This window comes from Mus pahari, chromosome 8, assembly GCF_900095145.1.
Source record: "Mus pahari chromosome 8, PAHARI_EIJ_v1.1, whole genome shotgun sequence".
Classification (NCBI taxonomy): Eukaryota; Metazoa; Chordata; class Mammalia; order Rodentia; family Muridae; genus Mus; species Mus pahari.
The window spans coordinates 53845626-53856920 of record NC_034597.1 but is presented as its reverse complement, the minus strand read 5'-3'; the positions used below and the strand labels follow the sequence as shown (position 1 = coordinate 53856920).

The 11295-nt window shown below is 45.2% G+C and overlaps 1 protein-coding gene across 1 annotated transcript in view; it reads right to left on the bottom strand.

Annotated features, from left to right (window-relative positions):
- The window catches only part of Wdfy2 (WD repeat and FYVE domain containing 2), a 128239-nt gene extending 121586 nt beyond the window's left edge, over positions 1 to 6653 (bottom strand). The window contains exon 1 of the mRNA XM_021203467.2: positions 6275 to 6653. Within this exon, the coding sequence (XP_021059126.1) occupies positions 6275 to 6411 (137 nt within the window). The 5' untranslated portion in view covers positions 6412 to 6653. The remainder of the gene's footprint in view (positions 1 to 6274) is intronic.
- Positions 6654 to 11295: the final 4642 nt, after the last annotated feature.

Sequence of the window (11295 nt, the reverse complement as noted above, 5' to 3'; positions counted from 1 at the left end):
GAAGGAAAGAAAGAAAGAAAGAAAGAAAGAAAGAAAGAAAGAAAGAAAGAAAGAAAGAAAGAAAGAAAGAAAGAAAGAAAGAAGAAAAAGAATTGCTTTCCAAAGTTTTGATCTCCTTTGCTTGGACACGGTTATCTCTCCCAAGTGTCTTCTAGATTTTTCTTTCTCTTGTTTTAGGGGTATGTATCATAGTCTCAAAACCATCCATGTCAGGAGTGTCAGAAGTACCAGCCTAGCACTTTCCAATGTTGCAATTCCAGTGATTAAAATCTGTACAGTCCTACAGAAAATCTGGTTCCACAATATAAAAGAAATTCAGAGCTGTCAGCAGTCTTGAGGCCACCTTAGTAAGCTGAACACGGGCACTTTCCCACGAAGATCTTAGAATAATCCTGCTCCTGACCTCAGGGCCACACAGGCAGCTCATCTGCAGACCCCTAGGCCTGGCTTGAATGCAGAGTAAAGACCTCACTTTCAACAATCCCATGAAGTACACCCGGTCGGGACTTGAAAGCAGGAGTATTAGTGCCAAATGATAGATCTCTAGTGCAGATCTGAAATGACAGATCTAGTGCAGAATGAAAGTTCTCTAATTTTACACCATTAAATAGAGTTCACATAGTCAAAAATTAGTTTGAACTTCAACCCATATAAGAAGTTCTTGACTTTCACAACTTCATTTGTAGAAAAAACTTTGATTTGAACTTCTTCCAAAAAATTTTATGCAAGTATCATAAAATACGTAGTACATAAAACTCCATCACTGTGGTCTAAGCATTGGTGCAATTTCACTTCACAATGAGAGAATTCGTAGCAAATGAGCCAACACTATGAGGATTTATAAAATGAAATAAAAGTCTAACCTACCTTTTCAAAATAAAATTAAGTAATTAAGGTGTTGTAAAATAGATGCTCCGCCAACCTGCCTTTCAGTGACTCAGAGGCATCGGCTTATGTCATCACCAGCCACCACCAGGTGTGGTCCTAAATGGGCCCAGCCTCCACAGATCTATTGACACCTACCCCCTTCCCCTTCCCTTCCTCTCTCTCTCTCTCTCTCTCTCTCTCTCTCTCTCTTTCTCTCTCTCTCTCTCTCCCTGTCTTCTTGTTCATTCTCTCCATCTGTCTCTCTCTCATTCGTGTCCCCACTGCAGCCTCCCCGCCTAAACCTCTTGCTCTAGATCTGTTGCATGGTGTGATCTCTTGGTGGCACACCTTGGCATGGGCCCATCAAGGATACACCCCCTGCCCTTATCCTATCATAAGGCCATTTAGAAACACAACAGTGGTGAGACTTAGAAGTGTAAAGCTTTAAAGATAGCAATAAAAGCCTTCTCTAGCACCAGCTCACTGGCATCCCCATCCCAGGAAGACCGGTTACCCCAGCCCAGGGCAAGCTGCTGGGTTTCTCTGAGGCTCAGTCTGAAGTGTCTGTTGGGGGAAACGCTGAGCAATTACAACTCAGAGTCAGGAGTTCACTTAAGGAACTGACAAAGTCCTTTGTATAAGCCACTGGGCATCAGATTTCCTTCTACAGAGAAGTAAATCTGACCCTAAGGGAAGCAGCAGAAAAAGCTGCCTCTCACGGTCAAAGTTGGAGGGAGTTCCCCAAGGTCCCTTTCCAGTACTTAACCTCTCTGTGCTAGTTGGTTTTGGTCAACTTGACACAAACTAAGGTCAACTGGGAAACCTCAATTGAGGAACTGCTTCCATCAGACTGGCCTAGAGACTTGTCTAAATGGCATTTTCCTAATTAAAGATTGATGGGGAAGGGCTCAATCCATTGTGAGTAGGACCACCCCAAGGCAGGTGGTCCTTAGCTGTGCCAGAAAACAGTCCAACAAGCCAGGAAGCTCTGCTTCACTTAGAGTCTGGAGCTTGTGCCCCGACTTCCCAGGATAATGGGCTGTGATTGGACCAATAAGCCAAATCAAACCTTTCCTCCCCAAGACACGTTTGGCATCGTGTTTTAGCAGGAATCAAACCAGACCACCCTCCCTCAGGTTCCTTCTCACAAGGCTCCGTGCCCACCCCTGTTTCCACAAGTCATTTTATCCAGAAAAAGAATTCCAAATATTTGCACTCAGAAGTGTCTGTAATTTTTTTTCTTCCCTTTTTGGCTTTAGCTACTCCTCTGGAGCCACTCGTCTCCAAATTCCCCGCAGGATGGCAACACTCGGAGCAGAGTGACTAGCATAGGCTGCTCCAGTCTTAACCTTACTACTAATCTCAGAGACTCTGTATGGTAAGGTAGCTGTCTTGGGTAAAAGTATGCATATAATGAACACAGGAAGGTGTGCTGATTAGTTTGTCAACTTTGTCAACAGGCTAGAATCATCTGGGAAAAGAGGTCCTCAATTGATAAAATGCCTTCACCAGACTGGCCTGTGGGCAACTCTGTGATGGCATTTTCTTAATTAATGGTTGGTGTGAAAGGGCCCAGTTCACTGTGCCTGTGGTACCTGTGGGCAGGTCCTGAGCTGTGTAAGGAAGCAGGTTGAGCAAGCTTTGGGGAGAGCAAGTCAGTAAGCAGCATTCCTCCATGGCCTCTGCTTTAACTGCTACCTCTAGGTCCCAGTCCTGACTTCATGCTTCAAATAAACCCGATTGTGGTCTTTATTACAGCCATAGAAACCTAACCTAAATCAACCTAACCTAAACTAAAGATAAACACCTGACAGGGCTGGGTCATACCCGGACAGAGGTTGCTCCTGGCTTTCTTCACCTAAGATTCTACTAAACAAGACATCCCTTGTAAATCATAAAGTCTCGATCAAAAGAGCACATAGGTCTGTGATGAGGCTCTTTCTTCAACCTAACTTTCTCCTCTCTTTAAATATTTAGTTTGGTTTTTCAAGACAGAGTTTCTCTGTGTAGCCCCGTCTGTCCTGAAACTCATTCTAGACCAGGCTGGCCTCAAACTCAAGAGATTTGCCTGCCTCTGGCTCCCAAGTGCTGGGATCAAAGGCATGCACCACCACTGGCTGGCTATTTATTTTTATTTTGTATGTATGTATTAGTGTTTTGCCTGCATATACGTATGTGCACTGGATCCATTTCTCCACCTGAACAGGAATTATAGGCAGTAGAGAGTCACGATGTGGGTGCTGAGAATCAAACCGGGGTCCTCTGCAAGAGCAGCAAGTGCCCTTAACCACTGAGCCAGCTCCCCAAACTGGATGAAGCTCTTACACAAGGACCACTGAAAAACATTAGCCTAGAAAGGGCAGCCTGAAAAGAAGCAGGGCAACGAGGGACCTTAGATCCCACAATTTGGTGTAGCCTTTGTAAGTGGAACCTAGTTACAACCAAAGGCTCTGCAAGGCCAGTGAGCTGGGGGAATAGGTTCTCCGCCAGAGCACACAGCTTTCTTATTTTCTCTGTTTCTTCCTTTGATATCAAGTAAAGTACCAAGTTGTCCCAACTGTGCCACAGTGAACGTGAAAGCAAAGGTTTCTTTTACCTACTCTTTAGCTTGAAGATTTGAGAACCACCAGCTTACTAGTGAGAGAAGGCTAGGAATGAAAATGTACTTCAAGTGTAACAATTCTCCCGAGATCTAGTGAACAATAGGGGCTGTGGAGCCCAGTCACTCTTCCCCACCAGAAAGTTCTCTTTTCAATACTCTATCTTAAATGTAATGGTTTTATTACATAATATTCTTGGCCTGGGGGTGTGACTCAGTGGTAGAATGCTTACCTAGCACATCCAGACTTCAGCGTTCCATCCCTAGCACCACACACATACACTAAACAAAACCTATACTCTAAAATTTCTGCTACTCAACTTTGTAAGCACCTTGAAAAGACTTGGTTATTAACATTGCTGTCACCCATACGCATGCACGCACACACACAGACACACAGACACACACACACACACACACACACACACACACACACGATGAGAACACACTAGGAACTTTACTGTCTGCTGGGATGACTGAAGCAATTCTTGAATTCTCAGTGTGAACGTGTCTAAGGCCAACTAGTCCCATTCTTCCCCCACGAATGTCTATTTGCCTACATTAGGTTTTCACAAGTCATCCAAATACTCACTCAACAAACATCAGTTAATCCAGAATAGTTAAGTACTGGGTTTTCAGAAATGGGGCGGAGGGAGGTCCTACATCAGTCACTGATAAAACAAGTAATGAGGGACTCCTGTGTGCCAGGTACTATGTAGCTCACTAGTCAGTAAGGGACACACGCTCCCTAGAGGACTCACAGAAGACAAAACAGACATAAGATAGGTATATCACTGCTTAAAACAAAAATATTAAGCTTTTTCAAAGGTGCAGATAAAGGCTCCTATGAGTCTGAACAGAGAAGGGGAACTAGGATTCCCTAAGTACAATGCTACAGCGCGCGCACTATTTGTAGCTGACCCTCATGGTTCAGTAACGAACTGGCAAATCAGCTAATGGTAATGGTTTTCTAAGTGTTGATGAAAATCAATACTCTATCTTCCTATCTTTAGCAATATATCAAGCGGCACTAACATTGCCTTTGAAAAATAAGAACACAGATCAATTCTTTCTTTTAGGAAAAACTGTATCTAAAACTGCCTTAAAACAGCTACATTCATGGTTGACTGACCCGAAGAAACACAGACTTGTCAACCTGAGTAATAAAATTTACAGAGACAAGGATCCAGCATGACGGCAGGGGCCCGATTCCTGGTAACTCCACAGTTAGATAAATTCTGTTATGTACACTGCAAACCAGAGAAGTGAGAGATCATGAAGCTCTGCACTTCCTTTGTTCGACGATGAACTGAAACTTGCTCTTCACTTTCCTGCACAGATACTTTAGCTTCTCTAGACACTGATTATTACCTCCACTAAAGTTGTTTCCTTCAAGGAAAATACATTGAAATGGGAATCAGACGTTTCTAAACTAATAGCATGGCATTGAGGTCTGGACAACCTTTCTCCTCTTTCGACTGGGTTTAATGAACTAACGAATTGCTTACAAATCAAGAATCAATCTCATCTCTAGTACTGGAAAGGGGAAGTTATCAACATATTCCTTCAATATATTTTATGGAAAATATTCCAGAAAGATAATCCTTTGACAAAAATTTTAAGCCCAGAAACAGTCTAATTCAGTCTAAGCATGTTGCACCAAAGGAAAAACAATTAAACACTGTCTTAAGACTTCTTTATCAATCTCAAAAGGCTCCCACATCCACGTCACTCAGTTTCTTCAGTTCTTCCCGGACTGACTGCCATTAACATATGTTGGCAATGTTTCCTCACAGATCTGCATAGGAAATGAAGCAGGCGCCATGTATATCAAGAATGATGCAGAGGTCGATATGGAATATACACATGCAATACACTCTTCCTTTATATTCAAGAACCTAAGAAACAAATCAAGTAAAAATGTTTGAATTTACATTAGGTGCTGAAACGATTTTTTTTTTAAGTAAGCACTTTTTGCTTTATCTTTGCAATTTTAAGAGTCACAGAATAACTCTACCTCGGCATGGTACTAACTTATAATAAGAAAAACCTAACTACCTGACTGAAGCTAAGAATCCAGACAGTTACATACCTCTGTCATGCTACAATTGTTTTTAAAATGCTTGTAGATATTACCCAAATAGTAACTTCAGATATATTACCCTAGTCCCTATATAAAAGCTGCATTCCTCTGGAAATCAACAACACAACGCAAGGGGGGAATCCTGAAGGCAGAACCAGAGCTACTTCTGCTAATTAAGCAATCGGAAGGGAAGTAGGCAAAGGGAAGGAACTCAAGCAGTCTGCAAAAGTGATCCCATGCAACTTCCAGTCACTTCCCCTTGAGCTCCAAGACATAAACTTTTAGGAAAGGAAGGCGCCACACGCAGAAGCCCAAAGTTACTCTCTTCACAATTTAACAAGTCCTTGAGTTCGGTGAAAGATGTCCTGGAGATACACAGATTCGGTGAACCGTAAGGAAGAAAGAAAATACGTTCCCTTTCTCGTTTGGGTAACCAAACAATGGACCAACTAGCAGTGCCTCCAAATCATCCCGGTGCACGGAGGGTCCTTTATGCTAAAACACCTGCAAAGCCGGGCGGCTCCTCCCCCTGCCCTTCCCATCCCCAAAACTGGACCAGGTCTGGTGTCTCCTGCACTGTTAACCCAAGGGCCACTCGGACTCCGCCAGGGGCCAGATGCTGAGGCCAAGGCCACCGCGCTGGGAACTGAACCCGTAGGTGCGGTCTACACTCCCACCAAGCCAGGGCCAGACCTCCGCGCGGCACGGGGGCAAGCAGTCAGTACCTGTCCTCTGAGACGCTGATGACACCCTCTTCTTTAGGTACAATCACCGCCATGTTGACCACCTCCTGCGACCCCTCGACCCGCTGCAGCAGGATCGGTTTGCGGGTCAGTGGCTGGGGCTGGATCTCCGCCGCCATCGGAGGGGGCGCGCCCGGGGAGCAGCCGAACGCGCCGGGGGACTTGGCTGAAGAGAACGCTCAGGCTTGCGCTCACGATCGGGCTGCGATGCGGAGCGGGCCTTTGGGAGCCGGCGACCATAGCCTGCCGCCTGTCCAGGGAATGTGCCCGCTCCGGCTTCCAGAGCCAACACCGCCGACACACCGGCCGCAAGCCGGCGCCACCTAAGAGAGTAGGGGGCGGGGAGCAGGGGGCGGGGCGGGGCGGGGTCCTGTGGCAGGGCGGCCAACCCACTTCCGGAGGATGGGCACCAGCAGCCAATGCGCGTGCGTCAGTTCAGCAGGCACTTCCGCCCCGCCGCCTGTAAGTAACCAAGGCCCGCAGCGCTGTCAGGACGCATGCGCCCCGCAGTCCTTTACGCTACCGTCCACACCCAAAGCTTCGTCCCCGCCCTCCTAAAAGAAATCTGTGAATGCGCGTGCCCAGAGCCCCACCCTCTCGAGGCTGAGACTGGGGCGGGGGAAAAGCCTGCGTCAGCCGCACCGGAAAAGCGCCTGCAGGAAGGATAGAGGGCTAAACTAGTCGGACGTGATTGTGCATGCGCGCAGATGACTCGCCTCTAAGTTTTAACAATTACACACCGGAGAGGGCGCTGTAACGTCGGCCGTAGTAAAGCGGTTCTTGCCAGCACCGCGTGGACTCTTGGGGATTGTAGTTTCCCTCCATCCTCAACGTCCTTGTTCTAGAAAGGAGTAACGCCCACTTCTCAGCCCAGGAGAGGAGTGGGCAAACGAAACTCAACGCCTTCTCTGGGTTATTGCCCAAGTCAGAGGCAGAAATAGTATCTAAGAGGGAGAAATAAAAAGAGCAGGCCCCGCTGAGCAAGACTCCCGGGGTCACACTGCCACAGGTTTTAATGAGGTATGAGGGTAGAGAAAGAAGAGACTCTCATACAAGCTGCTTTGAGGGAGTTTAGAGATCATGGTATCAATCTTCTCTTTGTATTATGAATAAAGAACTCACACTTGAACCTAGGTCTTTTTGTCCAGTCTTGTTTCCAATCTCTAGCAACTAAACATTTTTCCTTTTCCCGTGACACTCGACAGTTAATACAATCACAATATAATATAGAATGACTGTAATAAGGAGGATAAATGTTGACTGGGCTATGGGGAAATTGGAACTCCTTTGCAGTTCAGGTGGGGATGTAAAACAGTCTCTTTGGGGGGAAAATGTAGTATTGCTTCAAGGGATAAACCCTGCTACTGGCAGGTCCAAAAGAAACGGTGGGTTACTAGAATCTGTGATTTCCATTAGCATAGCAAAGCAGGATGAGCCATGAGAGCAAAATGCTAAATGAACTAATCATAAAGGACCGTTTATTTTATGATTCCACTTAGGTAAAATAATCAGGCTAGTGGCTGCACAGACTAAGGAGAGAGAGGAATAAAGCAGTCTGAAGGCTGTTTTGGGTTCATGTATGTTCATTCGCCAGGTGTGTGCCTGGATCCCTGGGACTGGAGTTATGGAAAGTTGTGAGCTCCAAGTGGGTGTTGTGAGTCAAATGTAGTTCTGGAAGAGTGTCCAGTTCTCTTAGCTGCTAAGTCATCTCTACAGTCCCAAGAGGACTTTTTTTTTTTTTCTTGGTTTTTCGAGACAGGGTTTCTCTGTATAGCTCTGGCTATCCTGGAACTCACTTTGTTGACCAGGCTGGCCTCGAACTCAGAAATCCGCCTGACTCTGCCTCCCGAGTACTGGGATTAAAGCCGTGTGCCACCACGCCCGGCCTCTAAGAGGACTATTTTTTCTTTATTTTATAGTGTGTGTGTGTGTGTGTGTGTGTGTGTGTGTGTGTGTGTGTGTGTGTGCCTGAGTGTTGATATGTGTACCGCATGAGTGCGGGAGCCCATCAAGGTCAGAAGAAGTGGACCCCCTGAAACTGAATTTACAACCTACTGTGAGCTACAATACAGTGCTTGGATTTAAACCCGGGTCCTCTACAAGTGATCTTAGTTGCTAAATCATCTTTTATAACCTACTACCAAGGCTATTTTTTAAAATTAACATGTCTTTAAAAAAAAAAAAAGATTTATTTACTTAGTATATGCAAGTACACTCTAGCTATCTTCAGACACTCCAGAAGAGGGCATCCGATCTCATCACAGATGATAGTGAGCCACCATGTGGTTGCTGGGATTTGAACTCAGACCTTCAGAAGAGCAGTCAGTGCTCTTAACCGATGAGCAATCTCTCCAGCACCCAAGGCTATTTTTAATAACTGGATTAAAATGACTTCTTTTAGATAAACTTCTCACTCTTAGATGGCCAATTATGAAAGGGTGTCAGACAAGGAAAGGAAGGGTCACAGCAGACTCCACAAACCATTTTAGTATCAAACAGTATATATATTTGGCACATTCCTCAAGCAAAACTGGCAATAAAAAACTGGGTGGGCCAGGCAGTGGTGGCACACGCCTTTAATCCAGCACTTGGGAGGCAGAGACAGGCGGATTGCTGAGTTCGAGGCCAGCCTGGTCTTCAGAGTGAATTCCAGGACAGCCAGGGCTACACAGAGAAACCCTGTCTCTAACCCCACCCCCACCCCTCAAAAAAGAAAGACTGGGTGGAGATCTGGGGTCCTGGAGTCATCTGATGAAATACCCAGGAGTTCAGCTGCACACAGCATTCTGAGACCCATAGAGGTAGTGGGTCAGTCATAAATAAAAGTTTAAGTAATGGCTAGCTGTACACCAACGTAAGTAGCAAGGGCCAAATCTGTGGCAACTGAGGAAAGATACGAAGGGCTGTGGAGGCAAAGGAGTTGGTGTTCCACACCAAAGGAATGAGATGGGACATTCGTACTTCACAAGGTGCCCTGAAGCAAATTAAGATTAAGGCCCATCTTCTCCACCTGTAAGTTATGGATGGATAATCCTAGCTATAAAATAGTTATAAAAGGAAGAGGAAGAGATGAAGATTATTTAGAGGAATAATCCCTGTCTCTAGTCAAGAACCGTTACATAGAATGAGAGAAAGACATAAGGAATTGGAAGAAGTTAAAGAAGAAAGGGTGGAGGCGACACCTTTCTCTCAAGGCAAAAGAGGGGAATGGATTACTGGTGAGGGGCTTGGGTCACCTGGCAGGGCAGACCACCCTGCTGTGAAAGCCTTGGCTTTTCAAACATCAGGAGACTGAGGATAAGAAATGAAAGGTAACCGTGCCTTTCATTTTTGTAAGTCAGCTTAGAATTCAGTTTGAGACTTGAGTTTTCTTACCAGTTCAATTATATATTGCTTACTCGAAGACAAGCTTTCGAAATCACTACAGTATATAAGCACCATGAGAAAGCATGCTTCTACAGAAGAATACCTTGCAGTTCAATCAAGAACACTAGAAAACATGCATTTTAAGCCCTGGCCTTGTGGCAGTGGATCTTTGCGATTTCGAGGCCAGCCTGGTCTACAGAGTGATTTATAGGACAGCCAAGGCTATGCAGAGAGACCCTTTTCAAAAAAATAAATAAATAAAAAGGAATGAAGGAAAAGAAAAGAAAGATGCATTCTGCCTTCTGCCTTCTTCCTTTCCCATTCCTTTGATCAGCTATATGAGCTCCCTGAGAAGGAAGGTTCTGCTCCATAGTGGGAGTGCTAGCCTAGCCGGAAGCCGTGGACTCCACCCCTAGTACAGCAACAAACAAATAAGTGGAAACTCTAAGGTCTGATGGGTCTGAAACCTGACTCCACTGGAATGCCTGGGAATTTCTGAAAATGTAAATTCCTAGACCCTCTTCCTTAAATACTAACTCTGTTTTTTTTTTTTTTTTTTTTTTTTTTTTCAGAGGATGGCTTGAATGCTGTAGAACGTGTTTTCAAGTGTTTTTAATGTAGGGAGCACACCAAGAGTCCAATTTAGAATACTCAATAAAGAGTTCACAGCAAGACTGAAGGCAGTGTGGAGGCAGGGCCTCCAGCAGGAGGAGTGACTCTCATCTTTTTTTCTCCCTCAGGGAAGGACCGTCTCCACTGCTGGATTTTCCACTGTGAATGCATGCTTGTGTTAGGCCAGTATGTTTGCTTATCCTGCACTCTGTTGTTCTGGGAACTGCCATGAAGGTGTTTTCTGTATGGGGGTGGGGTGGGGGGGATACCTTATTGTTTGGGTTTGTTCAGTTTGTTTTACCTTTATTCATTCTCTCTCTCTTTCTGTGTGTGTGTGTGTGTGTGTGTGTGAGAGAGAGAGAGAGAGAGAGAGAGAGAGAGAGAGAGAGTATGAAATAAGTGTATGTATGATAAGTGTGTGGGCAGAGAAGAATGTCAGATCCTGTGGAGCTGGATGCATAGGAGGCTGGAGCCATGTGAGTCCTCGGAAAGAACAGTACACAATCTTCTCCAGCTCCCACTTGGCTTTTGATTTTGAGACCATGTTTCATTCTATAGGCCAAGCTGGCCTTGGGCCTCCTCTTTCTGCTTCTCGAGTACTGGGATTACAGGTGCATGCCTCAATGCCTGACTAAACACAATAAACACAGGGTTTTATATTTTTGTTTTGCTGGTTTCTGCCAGGTTTTGCCAGACTTTCTCTTAATCTTCTCCATTTCTTCTGCTCTAACCCAAACAATATATGTAAAAGTAAGGCTCTATACATATAGAGGAATGAAGCTAGATTATCTATCATCTATCTATCCACCTACCTACCTATTATCTTTTTTTTTTTAATTACCCTTCTTAAAACTTTCTTTCACATTTAGATTGGGGAAGGGGAATATGCATGCAACAGCAGTGTGGCGGTCAAAGGGCAGTTTGCCCAAGTTGGTTCTCTCCTTCCACCATGTGGGTGTCAGAGATCAGACTCAGGTCATCACGTTTGGCAGCGGTTACCTTTACTGGCTGAGCCATTGCAGCCC